Genomic DNA, 22,410 nt, shown 5'->3' with positions numbered 1-22,410 from the left:
AATTTTTTTAATATTAATAATTTTGGTTGTTACTATATATAATTTGTATTTTATATTTGCATGTTACAGATCAACGTAGCATCAATATCATCAACTCCGCTGCTGCGCATCGGTTGGTGAGTAACAAATTTTTATTTTATTATGAGGTAACGGATTTGTAGAAATTGTAGATGTAGATGTAAATTGTAGATAGATCCGTTGCCTTAAAATGAATGGGCTAGATCATTTTAATATAAATTTTTTTAATATACATATATTGCAAAAATAAATTAAAAGGTAAATTGTAAAGAAGGATAAAAAGCATTTTATTATTTAGTGTGAGTTTTTCCTAATTTATTTTATAAAGAATGCTAATGATTTTATTAATTATACATATGCAAGGATAACAGCCCATTCTCATTTATATGTTCACATATTAGAAAACTTTGCTTTAACTGATGTAAAGACAAGTTATCAATTAATTAAATTACATGTAATATAATAATAATTAACGAAATGTTTTAATTTATTTTATTTTATTACAGATTATATTATAAGAATTACTATAAGAATTTTATCAATCAGTTTTAATTGACAACTTGTCTTTATATTAGTTCAAGCAAAGTTACATTAGAACGATGTCCAACAAACGATCATAAACGAGAATAAAATGTTTACGCTTACCTACCAGCGATGGTAATCGATCGGCAAGTGAAGAAGAATTTCTTTTCTTCTTTGATCTCTAATGTTGAAAATCAAATGTAGTCAGAATATGATCAGGAGCGACAAAAAATAGGTCCAATACTGACTCGAAGAATGATATAAGCTCGTGCCAATCAAATGCCTCGTATCTGCGTACGTTCAGATACAGAACCAAAGGAAACAATAAAAATGTAAGAAAAATAAATAAGTAAAAAATAAAAAAGTATAAAAATGGTAAAATGTCGTTTATGGATCGACTGATCAACTGAAAAGCACACAGTGAATATTCTTTTATATATCGTCTGAAATAGCTTCGTATCTGAACGTACACTAAAACTTCCATGGAAAAAGAACACATTATAATTTCCCATAAACCCTTTACGATGACAAAATGCCGTGAACGTCTTTCTGTGACAAACATTGGAAGGAATTATAGTTTTAGAGACGATCTCGCAGTAAAACCGGTCAATCTGCGCCATGTGTATGTAACGCCACAAAATAGTTATCGTCTTTCTTCGCGCGTCACATATAATGCGAAAATTATTTAAAGTATAGAGACATTTCTCGTACTTTGTCATTAAAATAACGTCTATCCCGTATATCTATTGCGTGTAATGTATAAATATATAAAAATAATTTATTGAAATCTACATTTACGTGATTCATGTTTGTAATCTATAATAAAGCAAAAAAAAAAAAATACTTCGTTAGAAATGATGATTTTACAAATTTCTGAAAGTAAATTGTACAATATCATTGGATATTGATTCGATAATAAATACTAATAAATTTTTTATGACCATTAAATTGTGTGAAGTGACTCCGTATGGCTTCGTGAAATTATTATGATATTAAATACTCTTACCTGCATCCGCGTTTTTCTGATATCGAACACTCGCGTCGATCCATCTTTAAGAGAAACCGCAATGGCAATTTATCCGAGAGGCCAGCGCGGTTTCGAGAAGGCCCGGGCGCTGCTGAATACGGAGGGACGAAAGAAGAAGACGAGACGAATAGTCATTCTTTGTTTTTTTTTTGTTTTCATTTTTTTCAACAGGAACGTACGTTTTATTTTGCACTAGGTTACAGCGGCCGCAAGCCCCCCCCCCCCCGCTCCTTTCCTCTTCACCCCCGCCCTTCCGCCCTTCGCGCGCATTCACAGAGTCCCTTTCGCTTGCCATCGCACCGTGCAACACCTTCGATTCTCATCCTCCCTCAACCTCCCACGACCAGCATCACAAATCATCCCCCGATCGCGCATTCCGTCTCTTACCACCGCCCGAATGTAGAGCAAGATAATAATTATACATGTACATATAATTACATTTGTGCATTATATCATAATTTAATAATATACATATATAGATGATATATATATTATATATATCTTAGAAAATAAATATATATATATATATTTATATATATTTCAATATCGCGCGCGTTTATATTCCATCTTCGTGTAATTCTCCTTAAAAAATAACGATATTTAGAGTACGCTACGATGTAATATAAGAGCCACCAAGAGAGGAAAGAAAAGAATGAAGAGGAATAAAGTGCTATGAGGCGGGCTCGAGCCGTTCATTTTCTTCTCTCTCGTACACGCGCCTCGTGTGCATGCAGCCTCTCGCGCATATACTTTCCCGCCTTTTAATTCATCCAATTTCTCATTCACTCGTGCTATTTCACTCGTCCGTTTTCACCCTCGCGTACATTTTTTTCTCTCTGTCGTTAACGTTTTTTCCATCCTCTCCCTCTCTCTCTCTCTTTCTCTTTCACCTAAAACACTCATTCGCGGCCTGGCTACTTTTATCTCTTTTCCTTCTCCGCTTGGATACAGCCATTTTCGCGCGATTTCGAGGCGGGCAGTCATCTGACAATTTTTGCGCGTCGCGTTTTACAAGGCAAACGGATCGAAAGGTAGCGATATCGTTGAATTAAAAGATAGCTAATGCATAATTGCGTTAATTAGTATACATTAATTAGCAGACTTCGTACGATTACGTCGTGGATCAGTGTGAGGGCAATGACTTTCCTAACTGAGGCGACAGCACAGAAAAGTAACAAATGCTTTTATTAAAATTTAGCGATTTTATTATTTCCACTGCTTATATAGATACTCTGCTCTGCAATATCCTTCTCAACGTTCAGTGCAAAACATCAAGTATTTCATGTCGCAGACTACTCACGCACGCATATTTTCTGCACGTTTTAATCGCGCTTCGAATCAAAAAAACAGATTAATCGCTCTATCAAGAATACGTTTATTAGCGGATGGGCCGGCCCTGACGCTAATTCGTGTCTAATAATAGGAAAGCTCGGATTTTTGACTCGAGCAATTTCGCGTCCAATATCGAATCTACCCTCATTGGAAGCAACCTCGAACGAAGTTGCGCGACGCGACGCGAATTTAAGCACCTCGAAGTCCTGCTGTAAGTTCGAAGAATTCACAGTTTGTTCTGCTGAATCGAGTGCAAATTCGATAACGTTCATTTGGTAATCGCGTATGTATATCCCGGATGATGCGCCGGCATCATTAGCGCAAACATAAGCGCTCTTAAGGAGGACTCTTGAAAGCAAGCTCACTCACAAAGCACGATGAGAAATTTGTTTATTAATAAATTATTTACAAAGCGCATGGCCGGCCTGGTCGCTCCGATAGCCGAAGAAGAAGCATGCGTTTTTCGATAACGCAAAAATCTCTAGGCGGACAACAATTATAAATCGACGAAACGTAAGCGCGCTCGCGCGAGTGAGAGATGTCTTGGGTAACATTCGTCAATCGATCATCTTGCGCGAGTCGCGACGAGAGAATTTCCGCACGCGGAAATTTCGAGGCGCGATTTCGCGCGCGCAAAAGAGAGATGGCCTCTGAAAATAATAAAAATAAAATTTCCATCCTCGAGCGCATTTTTTTTTTTCTTTTACGGCAAAGCGCCCGAAATGGCCGCCGTTACTATCGTATCCTATCGAGAGATTCGTTCTCTCGTTTTAAACTCTTATCACGCATCTTGTGTTAAACGCAGACGCGAAGATCGACGTCGCTCACTCCGCAGCGCGCTTCATCGACTATTCAGCGATTCGTGCACACATCGAATTAAAGACTCAATCGCAAATGTAGGCGGAAGGAACGCTCGCCAATGTGGCACAAAAAGCGGCCCCCGCTCTATGCTTAATTATACAAAATATAATTAGTTAACCAATCAATGATGTAATATGTATACATGATAACATTACAAATAATCTACGTGCTAAACATTTAAACTTAGACGGCATCCTCTGCTTTTGTACAATCGACGATAGAAAAGAAAGAACAATATATGCGCGTATCTTATAATAATTATAATTATAATAATTAACATTAATAATAATATTAACCGCAGCGTCATTAATATAAAGATAATATGTAATAAAGACTCTCTGTGTGTAGTAAATAATTTATATAAAAATTCTGGCGAATATACTAAGAAATATCGCATAAAGTTTGATTCTCGCGTCACGCACAGATTTCTACACATTGGCGCGCATACATACACATATACACATATACGCAAGCAATTACATACAATTGGTTGTTCTCTTTCGTTTTGTACATCTTTTACGCTCATACTCTCTCATTCGCACACTCGCATTCGCATTCGCACATTTCTATCTTGTTGCGTAATAACTCTCTCGCCAGTTTAGCGAACCATCACCCAAAACTTCGCTAACACTTGCTAATCTCTCCTTCGCGTCGCTTCCCTGTTCTCCGTCGAATGCCAAAGCAATTTGAGGAATCAAAAAAGAGAAAAGGAAAAAAGTGACGCTTGACGTAAGCGCAGGACGAGCTCGTACGTACTTCTAAAGACCTTCGACTTTAAATGCAGGGTATCATTCAGTATCGGGCATAGTAGATAAGGATGAAACTCGTCAATTTGACAGTAGATAATCCTGGGGCTGAAGAGAAGCGAAAAATTTCAAAGACGGCCAAAACACGAGGCCGCCGCCGAATGACACGATTTTTATTCCCGCTAACGTTCTCGCAGTATGTATGCATCGGTGTGAGAATGTCGTAAAGCGACTCGTCCTGTAAGCAGGCAGAGAAAGAAGTAAAGGAGTCAAGTCACCATGCATCGCGAAACTACTCGTCTTTTGGACTCGAGTGACATTATTCTCGAGATCGCAAATGGTCGCATTCTGCGCGATATCTATGTGTTCGCGTTTCGTCTCTTCTCACACGTGATCGAAAATCGATTATCCTGACTTTGAAGAATCCGTCGGAGTGTAAGTCACGCGTCGCTTTGCCCGTGAGAATTTGACAGGACGGTTTCCATAAATACTAGTTAAAGTTAACTGGGATTCAACAAAGACTTTCCATCCCTTTTAAGTTGTCCCACTAGAAAGAAATAAAGAATCAGTTAATTCCCATTTAACCCTCGCTACAGAATCGATTAAACCTGAATTAACTTTAACGAATATTTATGACTACACGACCTCAGTGAAAAATTCGGAAATTCGAGCACGAGCTACGCTCGCCTGCCGATTCCCTTTTAAGCTCGTGTCTATATTCTCGTCGTTTGGTTGCACTTTCCTTTCATTTACAGTCTTATCAATTATTCTTTTCCCCGTCTGAATTGACGAATCGCTTTTCGAAACCGGCAAATAGGCCTACGCATAGCGCAATTAGGCAGGAGCGGTGTGTTTCCGCGGAAAGTTGATCATTTCCTCTGTTTCCTTCACTCTTCCGTCCACGAGGCGTTCGCTTATTTACGGCCAAACGTTCGATAGGGCTCGACGCTTTCGTCTTTCTCTTCTCTCTCCCTGTTTTTCCTTCATCTCATCTCTTTATATCCTTTTTTTCTAACTACCAGCCATAATATCCTAACAAAGTACTCTAATATAATATACATTTACATATATATTTATATATATATATATATATATATTTATTTATTTATATATATATAATAGCCGATACACAAATATCACATGTGATCACCTACTACGCTCGTTATACGAGCTCGCTACACCTTGTACAAAACGTCGAGTCTTCGAAGTAAACCAGCGCGTCTCGACTTTTGAGAGTCGCGGCAAGTGGTTAGTTCTCAACTTTGGAAAGATGTATTTCTCTCTTTTTCTTTCTTATACGTATATTTTTCAATCTTTTTTTTACGTAGTCTGCGTAGTTTGTCGAAAACAGTCAGGTTTCTAGAATCGTATACAATACACATTTTGCGTTTGTTTTGCTCGGTGTTACGCGCGACGCGCGACTATCGACTTTCCTTCGCTGATAGGTCTATGACACTCATTTTGTAGCACACGAAAGGGAAAATAAATTACTAAATTTAAAAGAAAAAAAGCAATATACAATTATATATATATATATCCCGATGAATAGATTATTTGGTAGACAGATTTAAGCTCCTGCGCGTGCTGGCGCGTGCACGGTATTATGCACAGCCACGTAGACGCATCTCCCACGTGGCAATCGATACGTACGAACGACTCGTGACGGGAAGCGTGTTTACGCAGTGCCGTATGGGATATGAGAGCGAATATTTTTCGAGAGCGACGGTGGGAAGCGATTGGAAAGTTCTCGCATCGGTTTTCGATGGACAGCCCCAAGAAATGCAAAACGATGCTTGTTTTCAACAAGATGATTGATAATCATCCGGCTTTTCGAAGATGATAATGATGTGATGTCTGCATAAAGCAAAGAGTGCGACATCACATAGAAAGCTGATCATTTACTGATAATGATCATATACTTGAATGTACATGAGTTTTTAGTAGCGTAATTATTGATGATGTTTCTTTCGTTGTTGTATCCCTTACACTGATAGATAAGTAAACGATACTAGAACACAATATATGCAGATGGTCATCATTCATTTTGACGAAAACATCGAAAAAATAGCGGTCGTAGCGACATGAGAAGAAGAACAGGAAGAAGAAGACCAAGAAGAAGAAGAAATGACATCGAGAGAAAAGAGCGACAACTGTGCAAGCGCATTCCTTATTTTAATTATATACTTCAGTGGCAAAAAAGCTGCGATTATAAGAATTGTTATCGCTTTACATCTCACATTCGTTCTCTTTCGTTCTCTTTTTTTCACTCGCATCTTTTTTTTTTTGTTTTCGTTTTGTTTCGTAATATAAAATACTCCCTTAATCATTCTTTTCCACGTTTCTCCGCGCTCAGGATTACATGTAAGAAAAAAAAAATCACATTATCATAATACGTTAATATGCACAGTTATATAAATAGAAATGTATATACGAAAGGTATAGAATTCTGAAAAAATGATCTTTGCTGACTTGCATTTGTTTCTCACTTTTCCTGCATTTTCTTCCTTTCCATTTCTCTTTCTCTTTGCTGTCTTTCACTCTCTCAAAAATCATCCTTATCGTATCCTTTTCGTTCACTTTACTTTTTATTACACGTGTGTTACGTGTCCACGCATTCGATATACATACATACACGAAGAAACGTCAATAATCATTGGTAGTAAATTTCGGCTAAAACATAGAACGCCGTCGCATGCCTGTATAAAATCCCTAAAAATGCTATCCTACCATGAATAATGTTGTTGAATGACATTAGTGACTATCTGTTGACTCATTTTCTTCCGTCTTCACTTTGATGCTCGATACCTCATCGCGAAAAAAAGTTTCATCCCCGACATGACGTTATCAATCGCGTCACTTTTTCAACGGGTTTTACTCATCGTCGCGTTCTACATTAGGATTTCGATTCGAAAATGAGGAAACTCGATTTTCGCGATGATCGAAAGCGATCGCACGAGCGAGGCACGAGAATCACATTGACCGAAATCAATTTTGTTCTTGTAGGCCCCGAGATAATCGTCTGCCTATTAGTATACGTGTCTACTGATTGGCTGTATCTTATGTAAGATGTATGCTTTTTTTTTTTTTTAAAGGAATCCATTTACATGTCTCTTTTACTTTTCCCACACTCGACTTTCGACTCTTTTCACTATCTTCTATTTATCTCCCTTCCCCCCCCCCCTCTCCCCTCTCTGCGACATTTCAATTTCATATTTAAATAGCACGGGTGCATTTGACTGTGTCTATGGATTCTTTTTTTATTTCGGGCCTCGTGTTATCTTGTGTGTGTATCTGTACATGCGCTTGACAACTTTTAGAAATATAGGTATGTCAATATATCGCAGTTTAGAAAAAATGTCTCAGGATTAATTAAGTTGCATCTGTATCCGAGTATTTCATCGAGCGAGAGTAATATGTGTAGTATGTGTTTGTGTATATTATGTATGTGTATGTGCATCATGTACATGAAATAGAGACACGGAAAAGGACGGACGCCTCTTAATATACTGCGCCCTTGATTTTGTTTGTTTATTTAACTCGTTGCACGATTTTTACAAGTCTTTAAATGCCAAAGGTCACTTTTTAAAAATATAAGTTATATCATCTTTATCTTTCTCGTTAATCTTTCGCTCTCACATGTCTTGTCTCTCTTTCTCTCTCGTTTTTTACTCTCATCCATTTCTCACTTTCACACATTCTAAGTTCATTCACATATTGCCACTTGTGCTTCTATATTTACTTGCATCATTATTCTCTTTCTCTCTTTTTCTTTCTTGCTCAAGTTTTTTCTCTACTTCTCTTTCTCTTATCTCCCTCTCTCGCTGTTCTCTTTTTAAGTCTTTTTTCATAAAATTCTTATATCAGTATTAATAGTAATCATTTTCATTACCTATTTAACTCTTCTCTAACGAGGAAATTCCCCAAAAATAATATTAGTTCTATCAGTTATCAGTGTAGCATTTTGAATACGTATTTGGCAATACATGACGTCCGCGATACACATGTAAAAGAGAAAAAATGGCTTATAAACTGAAATTTAATATAATTCACGTTTTTTCGATATAGAAACGATAGAAGAAAAGATATAATTTCTAAAAATAAAACGGCAATAAAAATCTTTCTCGTGTAGAAAAGCTATAGAAAGAGTAAAAAAAGATAAATATCATTGGTAAGGAAATACTCAAAATTATCGCATCTAATAAAATTATAACAGACGTCTTGAATTGCGACAAATCTCTTCTTTCTCGTAACTTTATATAATAATAACATCAAATTCCTTTTCTTTCCGATCCTATGGGGATAAGTGCTTCAAAATTTACGTGGTTACATCTACGCGCTCGTCGCAGTGCCCTGTTACCGCGAGTATTTGTTATTTATTATTAACATTATTATTAAAAGGGAGCTCCTTACATATCTTTCTCAGTACGCATTCCATCAGCTCATTCCGCCTTTAATTCTCCGGGGACGTTTTTTATACAAATTTTGCGAGACTCGAGACCGATGTCGCCCATTCGTTTTATCAATGATCTTTTTTTCGATTCATTTTTTTTCCACGTAAAGCTAATCTAGCACGAATCGCGCAACACTTTTCACGTTTACTCTTTCTATCATTTTCTCTCCCTTTCTCTCTCTCTCTCTCTCTCTCTCTCTCTCTCTCTCTATCTTTCAGATTATTTTCTCACATTCTTTCTTTCTCTTTAAAGTCGTGTAATTTACAATTATTATACAACATGACTGAAAATATCTTAGACCACGATAATACAGTTATAATCGTACTGTTTTTCAATTTTTTTTTTATTAGCACTTAATTTTATATGTATGCTTTTATTTTTTATTCTTTAGTAATCATCTCGTTTTTCTTGTACGCAAGTATCATAAAACACTTATGTTCAATTATCGTACCGCGTACAACGATACTGCTTCTCCTAAAGTTTCTTAGAGTTTTCTTAGATACTTATATTTCTACCTATGTGTATAACCATCTACCTACCATATATATATATAGAATACTCTCTCTATTCGTCTCAAGCACTCTTGGGCGCACACGCTCTATTCCCGTTCGTCAATCTATTTATCTGTCTATCTAAGTGCCTATCTAACGATTTAGCTATCCATCTACCTATCTAAACGTCTAGCTACTTTTTTTATTCAAAGTATTCGCGCTTTCTTCCCTTCCCGTTTCTTGTCGATTACTCACGCAATTGCACGCGCCTTTATTTTCAATCTCGTTTTAAAACGACGTGTTCGCACCGTTCGCTTAGCGATATACATATATCTACAGAGCTCGTTGGTCGCCTCGATTGGAAACACTCGTCCTGACGATACAGATCTTTCGTCCGGATAGTGTCTTTTCTTTCACGGTATCAATTCTCGTCATCCTTTCTCCACTACGCCTAAATACGAACCTAGGTGCACGAGTCTGAGAGCAAATTATACATGCGTGGACTCTGGCTCTAACAAGTCGTAACGACAATTATCTTCTGTTACTTTCGTTCCAGCGGCCGGTATGGAATTTAACGAGAGGCCGTCGAGGTCAAAGACGAGACTTCGCATCTTTCACGCGCGGTAATTTCTTTTCTCTTGTACTATGTGTACTTTTAATTACATCTTGCCCGTCAGAAAAAAAGATCGGGGGTGGGGGGGTAGGGGGGATGTCGCGAACGCGACGACGACCACGGTATCCGAATATATCTATCAAAAAGACGTCTGGCTTCATGACCGTTATATTCTAAAATTGTAAATGTGCTACATATATATATATATATATTTATTTATTTTTATTTATTTATAATTAATCGTGAACAATGGTAACAAATAATAAAACATTGAAAAAATTGCACGATATACAAACTCAGTGTTCTGCTCGTCTCCTCCTTTGGATTCCTTACCTTTCAGGTTTGGAATATCCGTGGAAAAAAATACACACGCACGTACATACAACCTTTACACGCAGATACGTATACACGCACGCATCGACGACTCACGCAAACATAACACAGCCACACTCGCATGCACATGCATTCGTACGAACCGTGCCGACACTCCGTCAGTCGGGCTTACTCACTCTTTAGGTTCTACGTGCATATTAATTAATTTATTTGGCCACTGAACATTTAAAATTTAGTTATCTTCATTTCTCATCTTCCCTATTTTGCCTCTAACATCAGGTAAAATTAGTCTTCTTGAAGTTAACATCTTCTTTTTTTTTTTTTTTGATGAGTGCACGTCGCAATGATCTCAATCTTTTTCGTGTATTTTCTTTTTCGGCATCGTCGCCGAAATATTCGATTTCTGCGCGCGATATATCTTACATATCGTTATATCGGGACCTCTTAGATCGATGACGAGCGAGACGAACAATCTTCTACTGATGATCGTATCTTGTAGAACAACGCGCTCGCGGATACAAAATAATATAAATACAAATATAAATTTTCCAAGCTAGTAAAAAGCCAAACGAGGATGATAGTGCGTAGTTTCGAGAAAAATTAATTATCTAGTTAACTAATTTCTTAGTTGATAAAAAATGATGTCTTCTGGTTTCTTAGTTGATAAAATGCCGTCAATTATACGCGAGATAGGAAATCACTCGTGGAATGTTCGGTTGCGTGAAAAAAGAAGTGCACAAAAATCTTATATGGATTACACTGCCCGTATATATTTCTTTATCTACATTGTTTCAATGATTATATGACAAGAATATTAAAAAATATATATATTTGTATTTTCTGCTAAGTTTTTCATCATGATTGTTTCGACAAATGATTCCCTTACTCGAGGATATTTCATAATATTACAAGCAAAAGAGATCACGAAAGAAAAAGTCTTTCCAAAAGCATGCAAATTTCGAGAAAAAATTATTTCTTTTCATAAGAATAAAAAAGATAGCGTCAACAATGAATACTTAAAAATAACTATAATTACCTGAAAGCTGAAAGCGGCATTTAATGACAATCAGCCATAAAGTATAGATCTAAACAAAACAATTGGTTCTCGCATTCGTAAGCTTCGTTGCAAGCGGTACTGTATGGTAGTGGCAACAGACCACGTTGTAATTCGCACTGTAAATTCAGGATTAGCACCTGGCGCAGCAAATCCCGTTGCCGTCGAAACTGGTCGAAATCACGTATTCAATTACCACGCGTCGCGTCCGTTACTCGCGACTCTCCGCTGCGTGCGATTCCGTTAATACCGAGAGATCGTCGACGGTCCCGCGAGTGCCGCGCGCGCACGCGATTTTAACCGCGAGTAGCTACGCGAAGTTTCTGAAAGAAAAGCAAGAGAAAGGAAATAACATTTGGCACCAACAGTCTCTGCATTATTGTCCTCGCGAAATCTACTTTTTTCTCTATAGTTTTTAGTATACGTGCGACACGACACTCGCAATACGATCGACGATACTCGGATCATTTCGATGCGATATAAATATGACGATCGTCGACTCAATCGTTTTGGAAAAGGCAAACGATTTTTGTGGCGTAGGAGCGTATCTTTTATTCAATATTACAATTTTCATTCACGAGAGAATGAGTATCCGTTCGCTACTGCGCGCTGTGGCAACGATTTGAGGCTCGGCGAAAATTTGTTTAGGCTTTTCCCGGTCAGCTTCTCGTTTCTCATTTTCGAAGACCTCCGATTACGAAGTCATAGCTTGAACTCCTCGACGGTAGCGCTGATCTTAGAATGTAACGAATTGGCAGTGATTGACGTCTCTCGTGCGAGACTTCTCGGGCAACTCTTTATTCAGCTATTCCCTTCGTCGGAGGCCTCCTATATTACGTTGGCTGCAGTCTCTTTGTTGGATCATCGCTGACCGTCGCGATTCTTCGGTCCCCTCGAATTCACGGAAATTCGAGGACCAAAGCTTTGTGCTATTCCTTTGGCCCTTAAAGATGAACATAATCGCTCGTTTTTTTTACCTTTCGTTCTTACACGTTAGCACACTTTGAAAACGCACGTCGTTATACACGCGATTCTTTGGATTTCGATGAAGTGACGTTTTCAAGCACACCGTCCGATCGCTGGTAAAATTTTCTTCCCAGTTGTTTTGGATCGTTTTAGACATGATTTTCAAATTACCTCTAAATAGCGTCTCGCGGATCATCGATTTCCTCAATAGTAATATTCGAGGACCAATTTTCATCAATGATAGAGTCTGATGTCTTGTTGCGATCACCTAATGCAGTTAGCTTTGCAGATTTCTTTGATGTTTGTTCGTGAAGTTTCAGACATTCGACAATCAATCTCTCTCTTTCTCTCTCTCTCTCTCTCTATTTGCAGCATGCTATTAGGTGATCTCGGAAGATGCTAGATTGCATAAATCCTCGCGTAGATGTCAAAGATTTCCGCGATTTTCACGAGGAACAAGTCCCGATAATCCCGACTGCGGGTGACGCGCGGTTGGAACCGTTCGCGGAAACGATTGATTACACGTGTCTCTTCATGTGGAGAGCTAGATGGTCGCTGCGGGAGAAGCATCGGTCGCAATGCCGACATTTGAACGGTTTCGCACCGGTGTGCTTGCGGTAATGGCGCGTCAATTCGTCCGAACGCGCAAATCGCCACTCGCAACCCACCCAGCTGCACTTGTATGGCTTCTCTCCTGAAACAGAAGGAAGAAAAATCACGTAAATTAATCTGGTAGAAAGCTTAATCCTCCGGTGTGTCACTATAAAATTCTAATCTTAGCAAAATGTACTTTGACATTTAAGATAAGGTAAAAATAAACAGATGGCAATTTCGATCATTTATAAGCATAACAAAAAATTTCATAATATCTTTGCAGAGTTTTTAATAAAATAATTATGCGTAAATAAAGAACAAGTATGACAAGTATATGGTAATATAAGATGAATGTCTATTGTTATATTTATTTTTAAAAAGACTCGAAAATTCAATAACGATATGTGTGCGTGCGTATTAAGCTCGATATTTGCGTTACAAGTGCCAAAATATCTTTTTTGTTAGAACTATAAAAGTTTAAAAAACTGATATTAGACAAATTAAGATATTTGTTTTGTGAATTTAAAAAAAAAATATTCTGCGTCAAATTTATGTTTTATAAATTTATAATTTATAAATATGTATATGTGTAGAATCCTAGATTTTCCTCTTACATTACTTTTGATTCCAAAAGATTAAAGATTATTATATATATACATATATCATTCTAGGAAACGTTACCATATATCTGCTATAAATCACATCTATTTAGTTACGACAAACAGCCATTGTCAATCGGCAGTTTGCGCAGAGCATAATGCTGGATAATACCCGTTTGCACAGAGATAAGCGAAACCGCGGAGTATTGGCTCCCTACTTGAGAAAGCTCGTTCGTTCAATGTTATGATCCAAGAGCCTTCCTTGATCGCATGATAGTAAACGTAACGCGATAGGCGCAAGCTTGTAGAGCAAATGTGATTCAATAGATTTCCGCGGGATGATACGAGAGAATTGGACGTTATTATCCTCCTAAACAGGCTATCAAAGGAGATGAGTAGTATCTAACATCGTTAACTGCGACGAAGCGCGCCGACGACGACGGGAATTCATGTCCAACTGTACAATAGATACTATATGTCGCGTGAATAAATCCATTCCCACATCGCGAATCCGAGATAATCTCCTGGGATCGAATTGTCGTGCGATCAAACATAATAAATAAAAAAAAAAAAGAAAACGTTAAACCCTGAAATATATTTAAACAATTGATTCGCGATATATGAGAATTGTTTTAGAGAATCGCGCGTTGAGGTGGTTACTGCATGTCGGTCGAAGGGAAAGACCGTACGCGTTATTAAGTCCGTAAATAATCCATTCGGTAATATAGAAGGTGGCTGACGTTGATGAGGCTACGGCGGAGAAGAGACAATGCGAGGTCACCACCTGTGGCGCAACGTTAGCGAGATTAACAAGCCGAGGGAGTCTGCGGCGCGGAAAGAGAAGCGGCTTGCGGTGGGGGTTGAATCGGAGGCCGCCGGAACGAACGACTGCGAACCCCGTACTCGTTGGTGAATCGCAACCCCGTCAAGCAGAGGGTGGCTAGCATTGCGCCGCTTTTGCACGACGTAACGCGACTCATCGACCTCGCGAATGATTTCCACCTTAATACAGCGCACCATCCCCTTTTCGTTTGACTTTTTATAGTTTATAATCAGATTTTTGTAAATTATAATTGAACAACATAAACCAATTTTCGTGTCGTTTTTCGAAATAAAAAGATAAGTTCGCGAAAACATTTGTGTAATAAAAGATTTGTACTCTTTATTCTGATATATAAGCAGAGAAGTATCTTATCTTTGTTTAATAAATCTTAAGGGATAATGAGAAAAATTATGGCTCGCGTAAAGGGTTTTGTCTCCTTGATTTAGATTTTCAGAGTGTCCGTGCAGACGTGTCTCTTGTCGCGATCTAGATACGTCCGTTCTAAAGTACTTTGAGTTCACGCTGAAATACGATCTTCTATTATTTTTGTCAAGGTACGAAATTTGTCGAGCATATCCGACTGCATCTAGGAACTGATGCGCGAGTATATTTCACAACACGGCCGTCGAGATAAAAGTAATACAAATGTGTGTATAAAACCCCAGAGAGAAACGTTTAACACGTCGCCCTCCCACGACTTTCATAAATCCGAAAAAGAGGTGGAATCCTCGGTTCTACAAAGTGCTGTTTTTACATTGCCATGTCTGTTTGCGAGTTTGCGCAAAAGGCACGGTTGTAATTTAAATCTAGTGTTTTCTCACCCGTATAACGTGCTGCGTCTGAGAAGTAAATGTAACAGATTACATCGCGAGATTGTGTTAATTTCACTTTTCACGAAAATACTTTTTTCGTCGATATGCTTATTAAGAAAAAATTAAAAAATATTAAATTAAGATGAATAATATTATTTCTTAATCGTTTATATATTGCACGATAGAAATCACATTTTAAAATAATATAGAATATATAAAGCATCTCTAGATTTTTATTTGCAGAATTAATATATTCTCTCTCTCTCTCTCTCTCTCGATCAGCAATAAATACGAAGTTATTCCAAATTTACAAATATCACTATGCATATAATCATAAGTCTTATCTATCTATAAAACGGCATATTCGAGGATATTCGTAAAAAGAGCTATCGAATTCCCCAAAATTTATACTTTTCTTCGACAGGCACAATGACTAGCGCAGTCACAATGCAATTGACATTTTCCCGAACGACGCTCAACTATTCCGCGGGAGGAGGAAACGGAGGAAAAAAAATTTTCATCGCGTTTCGGTCTCTCTCAAAGTTGTTTCGAGGGGGGTACAGCGGGATCTCCTCTTTTCCACCGAGTTTCTCATCCCCGGTAGAAGGTGACGGCGACAAATCCAGCCGAGACGTGGCGACGCATAACCAAATCCATTCTCCTTCCTCTCCACCACCACCTGCATCCACTCCCGACTGGCTGTTTTCAGCGCCTACGCCAACGACACCCAACATTTTGGAAGGCCACGACTCTCCGGAAAATACGGCACACGTATTTGACGTACCTCACAACATCGTTCATCCATCTCTCAACCCTTGCGTTTCGAGAGAACCAACCCCGAATACCTATCCACTTCCACCGCCCGCCCTGTCCTCCGCAGCCAGCTAGAGAAATGGCGACACGAATGTGCCCGAATCCCTTCGTGAGGGCGAGAATTGCGGACTCGCGTTGGAAGAAAATTCCGGGAGCGATAAGGATAAACGCGACGGAGTGGAAGGTGCCGGGTGTCGCATGTATTACAAGCGACCTGGCTGGCGAAGAGAAAAATTGTCACCGACTTCACCGACTATTGGATCGCCGCGGCGAGAAAAGAATGCTCCCTTCTGGGTAACAAGTTTTAAGAGATGTCGACACGCGTCTATGCGTGTGCAACATGTTTATCTATAATATTTCTTTTTAGCTATTAAAGCTAACAAGATTCGTGAACTCTTTCATATCCCTATGTGGCATTAAAAATATCATTGTCGACCGAAAAGAACTGTTGCCATCACTGTACCATATTACAGAAGAATTAACGATTTCAATCAAAAGGTCATCGAGAGTCGAGGAAGATAAACGCGAACACGAGCTACGTACGTTCGTACTCTCGCGGACGTAACGCAATTTTTCAAAAATCTCGTGCGGCTACGTGCGCGCCTAATGTTCGATTCCACGGGCGGAATTGAATTTTGCGTAGCCATGGCGACCATGGCGTAATGCTTTACATGACCGCGGGCGTTATCTCGCGAACGCGTGCCTCATCCGGCCCGGTCCATCTCCGACGTGCGCATGAGCGTATCACGGCACGGGGTTGTCCGTGTCGGGGTGCACGCGAAACGACATGTACGTGCAACGGGCATTGCGCATTTTATCGCCGCATAATGGCCTCCCGGCGGTTCGTTACCACCTACGTAATAAAGCCATATTAAAAACCACTCGCACCCTCGCCTCGCCAGCATCGTTCTAAATATTTTTAAGCGCGCATCAGGACGCAATTACTCCCTTCCATGAATTATCGTTCTTTCCTCCCTCTTTGCGTCAATAGTATGGAGATAAATTTACGAAAATTCGTTCCTACAGCGGAAGGAAACTGCGCATTGTGAATATATCGATTTATCGCCTTATTTTGCGCATATGTATTTCATGTTTAATTCTTCAAATATCGCTAGTATGTTTTGTCCAATATAAAAAAAAAAAATTAGAGATAAAAAGTTCCTAAAAGTAAATTATATTAAACAAGTGATTTTTAAATGATTATATGCAGAAAATATGGGACTTTTTTTATACGTATAGTTTATATTATTATATACGAATGGAGAAATATCAATTTTTGAATATACGAATTATACGGCAACTACAGAAAAATTGTTTTATAAAATAATCTTTCAATATTATTATACAACGGCTATTCTACCATAGTAGAGCTTGTCGGTATACATTCTCATGTGTCAAATATTAAATCATTAATTTACGCTGGCATAATAATAATAGATTTAGACGCGTTGTGATTTCAGCCGTTTGCATAACGCGTTATACATGAAGGCTGCGAAACTAATGCGATTAGTTTATATTTTGCGGCAAACGCATAATATATTAGACATTGTTTATCATGAATATCGCGTTAAACTAACCTATAGTTTCGATCGACGAAGCATACATGTCAGAAATCCGCTGAAACGGGCGCATACAATGCAATTACTAGCCCTTGAAGAGGTCGTTTTACCTCGTTTTGATGAGTGTATTTCGCATGCGATTTAAGCGAAATTGTTATTGCATAGAGAACAATGCACGCTCCGGTAATCCGCGTTTTATTATCGCATAATGACCCAGCCATTGTCGACGGTGCTTTTGCGTAATAGAGCGGTATTAAACAAGACGACTTAACTCCGTTAAAATATCTCCGACGCATTCTTTTCATCCCTTCCTCATTCGCTAGATAAGATATAAATGACAGGGCACCTTTGGTTGGCGTCCTTAATGGCTTTGATGATTAAATCAATAATCATCATTGATGATATGAAAGCAAAATTATCATAAATCAATGTGTGCGCCAATGTAAATTTTATTAATTGTAATTAACTCACAATATGAAATATCAATCTAATTAAATCGAGAACCATTTACTATTTTAAACTTTCCTCTAAACACTCATATCTCGCGTCCATTACCATTAACAATCAAGAAATTCTTCTCCGCAAAATTATTATATTATTAAATTATTAAATTAATAAGCTTTATGTATATAAAAGAGTTTCAAAGTTTACGTTTAATACTAATTTTAAATTTAATACTTAAATAGTCCGAGCACGTTACCGCTTTCTTCTTCTCAATAAGCATTATTTCGTCAAGAGAAGGCTGTCAGAAAAGGCGTAAAAATATCGGCCTTTACCTTTGCATGTAAACGAGTTGGAATACCGAATCGTCCTGTAAGGCTAAAAACGCCGCACGCTCGCGACCTCGTGAATAACGAAGTTAGCGTTGTCGCACCTTATACGGTATGCCGGAGCGTTCTTTCCGGCGGAAGGGCGATTTTTCTATGTCCTCCCCCTGCCAAGGACGGCGACGGTTACAGCGGCGGGGGTCCGGGCGGCGGCGGGTTGGTATTGCGTCGATATGTCAGTCCGTCCTGGCAACGTGTGCTCGTCGTCTTTGCATTTTATTAAGTCCGCCGTCGGCGAGGATGTATAGGGTACCTTCCGTCATGTCGCCGAGGGATAGGACAACCGGAATTTATGGGCGAGGATTCCGCCCCGAGTCCGCCTTTTACATCCGAGGACATTTTGCGCGAAAACGTTTCGGCGAATAGCGGGCGTCTAATACCGGGGGCCATCGCGAGCACCCGCGTGACAGATCGCTCGAGGGACGGCCGACTCGAAATTTTTCCTCAAGGGTCCTGGGAAACTCACCGAGTCGCGGCAAGCGTCACTTTACCGCAATGCTTATCGTCAGTGACTTTCAGGTTCAGAAAAATGTACATGCAAACCGAGTGCCGTTCCACTCGCAAACAGCCTTCGCGAACGATTGTCGATCATTCTACTTGAATCAATACCATATAGAAAATGCAGAATTCTACCCGGAATAGAAACGAGTATTTTCGTTTCATCCCTTCCTCATCCGCTAAACAAGGTATAAATGACAATGCATCTTTAATTGGCATCTTAATGACCTTTATGATTAAATCAATCATTAAGATATCAAAGCAAGATTATCATAAATCAATGTGTGTACCAATGTAAACTTTATTAATTGCAATTAATTCACAATATGAAATATCAATCTAAGTAAATAAAAAATTATTTACTATTTTAAGCTTTCCTCTAAACTTATATCTCGCGTCCATTACTATTAACAATTAAGAAATTTTGTTTCTGCAAGTAATAAGCTTCATGTATACAAAAATCGTTAAATATAACTTGGTTGCTTGAATGATTATGAAATATGTAAAATCGATGATTAGAGAAAGTTGGCCTTCTATGTTACGGAAACAAGAGTGTAAAAATAAATAAAGATTACATATTGCATTTTTACTATATCTTTCAAAATAAATTTAATTCAGCCTAATACATTCTCGTTACAAGAATTCTACCCGGAATAGAAACGAGTATTTTCGTTTCATCCCTTCCTCATCCGCTAAACAAGGTATAAATGAGGGAATAAATTTAATTCAGCCTAATACATTCTCGTTACAAAAATAACAGAAGTTATAAATACGTTTCTTGTTTACATGTATACAAAATTATTAACATGCCAATATGTGTTTCTCATCGATTTTACAAACAGACAATGGCTTTGAGCAAATAAATTCTGCATTTTCTTTTCTTTGAATTTTAGTTTTAGAAAGAAATATATGTTGAAAACTTATCTTTTTAGAACGAGACGGTCGTCATCGCGAAAGCAAGAAAGAAAGAAAGAGGGACGCTTTCTTCGGAGAAATATCGTGCGCTATAAAAGAGGAAATGCAAGGTATCTCTTTTACAAAAAGATTTTGCTTCATGCCCCCTGGGACGAGAGATACGATTTTCTGGCACCGCCAGCATAGTACTCGTACTTTACATTAGTCGCTTTTATGCACCTCGCGTTTCGCGCGCAATCCGAAGAATTTCTCGTACTGACGCGTATCAAATTACGAGACGTATTGCGCCCGTTACTTTTACGCATACCGAATTTCGGCGGCGCGGTGGCTCTTTTTTTTGCGAGAGACAAGACAAGGATAGAAGCCCCCCTGGTTGCCGGAATGAAAAACGGTGGGAGCAAGAAAGAGAGAGTGATTTCCTTTCAAGAAATATCGTGCGCTATAAAGGAGAAGATACGCTTGTACCTTATTCACAAAAAGATTTTCATTGCCCCCGCCGGCGAAGGAGATGAGATTTTCTGATAGCACGGCGTTGTCTTGCATATTCAAAGACGTTTCTCGCACGGTTCTTCGGTCTCTAATGGCGCGTAGCATTTTGCGCGATTTGTGAAAATTTCATCGAATGTAATTGCGAAAGTGTCTGCTTGAACGGCAAACAAAGCAAATTCTGTAACATTAATCTCTAAAAAAATTTCTTTGAATAGCGAGACATAGTTATCGTTTTGCTTTGAGTATAAAAGAATACACGCTCAATTTTTTAGCGAGGAAGAGAGAGAAAGAGAGAGAATGCGCAGTAGATTCCTCTACGATTAGAGTGCCAAATTCTTTACATCCAAAAACATTTGGTAGAGAAAAGTTTGTCGTCGTGAGCGCATTTAAAATATATTAGAGAGAGTGTTCTACTGATCGAGAAACAATCGATTAGACATTCCCGATGTAAGAAAAAATCCGCGAAAAACTGCGTAGTTACCCCACATAGTAAGAAAGAATGGCATTTTATTTTTTTCGACATTCCACTTTGAAGAGGGGACGATCCGAAGACCCTCTCGAGGGGTTGCATGGGGTTCGAGGAAATGTTACGAAACGCAATATCGTTTTATTCAGTTTTGAGCAGATGGATGTTGCGGACGACGTTCTTTTACACGAGATAGCGCGCCATAGAAATGATAAATGAGAGATTTCTTCCGGAAATGTCGTATCGTGAAAATGGGCATACAATTGTTCATGAAACGAAACGTAGTAACATAAAAGAATATAGATATTCGAACGTCGAGGAACTATCATATGCTTTCAAGTAAATTTATTTATTATTTTTCATCGTATTTGAAATCAAGTATGAATTACGTGCAAAGATCAAGAAAAGATCACAATTGTCATCGTCGTTTATAGAGTGATTCTTGTCCTATTCTATTCTTTCCAAATTATCCACCAAAAACTTAGATTTATTATTATTATCGCATCGTAGAAGATGTCACGGATGTCGATGCAAAGAAAAAAATTTTCTACTACTTTTTGCTACGATTCTAGCGAGATATCTTTCTACATAATATGCATATTGAATACTTGCATTACATTATTAATATAAAATTATGCTTGACAATTAAATATTTTGATAACAGATCTTAATTTGAACAATAAATTCTGAGATTATTTTCTTCATACGTAATTTTTATCTTGCGAGAATCGATGCTGGATAAATCGATACAAAGAAAGAAAGAGACCTCTTGGTGCTTCTATCGAATTTCAAATGCAGATCGGAGGAGGGTGCAGTGGAGGCTCAGGTGCGACAACGATTCGATAAAAAAAAAAAATAAAAGATAAAAAAAGAAGAGAAAAACACACCACAAAAAAAGGGGAAAAAAAAAAACAAATACAGTCGCGAATCCAAGACGCAGTCCGCGTATATGTGTTGTGTGCACATGTATGTGTATATGTGTCTGCCACCTCGTGCGCCATGCTCCTCGATCGACACGAGAAAGACTCGCCGACCGAACGGATTGCCTTCTCTTTTATCTTTTTGCATGAACGACCACGGAGGTCGAAAAAAAAAAAAAAAAAAAAAAAAAAAAAATGAGACGCATGAATAACAGATATCGAGAGTGTCGAGAGATTCATGCTTTACATGAAAGTTGCGCGGGCTCTTTAGAATCTCACCTTTCAAACTGCATCTCTCTGCGGTGCATGTATAGAAGATCTCCATCGCATGTCGCGAAACTGCCGGATGCGATTCGCATTTCGCGTGTTGTGAAGTGCGGTTACGCTGTCAACTGAAGCGAGAACTTTGACGACGTTCCCAATTGTTTGCGGTATACAACCCCCTTGCCACCCCCCGCCCCCCCGTCGCGGCAGACGGATCTAACTTTGGCGCGATCATGTGTTTCGAACAGTGCCCGAGGTGCAAATCGATGTATGCTGTATGTGTGCGTATAGTAACATGGTCGCTCCAAGAGATAAACGCATTACGATATATATGCTATGGAAACTTCTGTAAATGCGTAGCACGTAAGTAATCGAGAGATTATTGGGAAAATAAAATCGGCGCGATGTGCCGATGCA

The 22,410-nt window shown here is 38.6% G+C and overlaps 1 protein-coding gene across 1 annotated transcript in view; it reads right to left on the bottom strand.

Annotated features, from left to right (window-relative positions):
• Window positions 1-7,766: 7,766 nt before the first annotated feature.
• Window positions 7,767-22,410, bottom strand: part of LOC115232817 (Krueppel-like factor 6) — a 337,553-nt gene continuing 322,909 nt past the window's right edge. Inside the window, exon 6 of the mRNA XM_029802926.1 lies at window positions 7,767-13,108. Within this exon, the coding sequence (XP_029658786.1) occupies window positions 12,933-13,108 (176 nt within the window). The 3' untranslated portion in view covers window positions 7,767-12,932. The remainder of the gene's footprint in view (window positions 13,109-22,410) is intronic.

This window comes from Formica exsecta, unplaced genomic scaffold (assembly GCF_003651465.1).
Source record: "Formica exsecta isolate Colony F162 unplaced genomic scaffold, ASM365146v1 scaffold15, whole genome shotgun sequence".
Classification (NCBI taxonomy): Eukaryota; Metazoa; Arthropoda; class Insecta; order Hymenoptera; family Formicidae; genus Formica; species Formica exsecta.
Note: the sequence above shows the minus strand (reverse complement) of the source record. Positions and strands in the feature narration are given on the sequence as shown.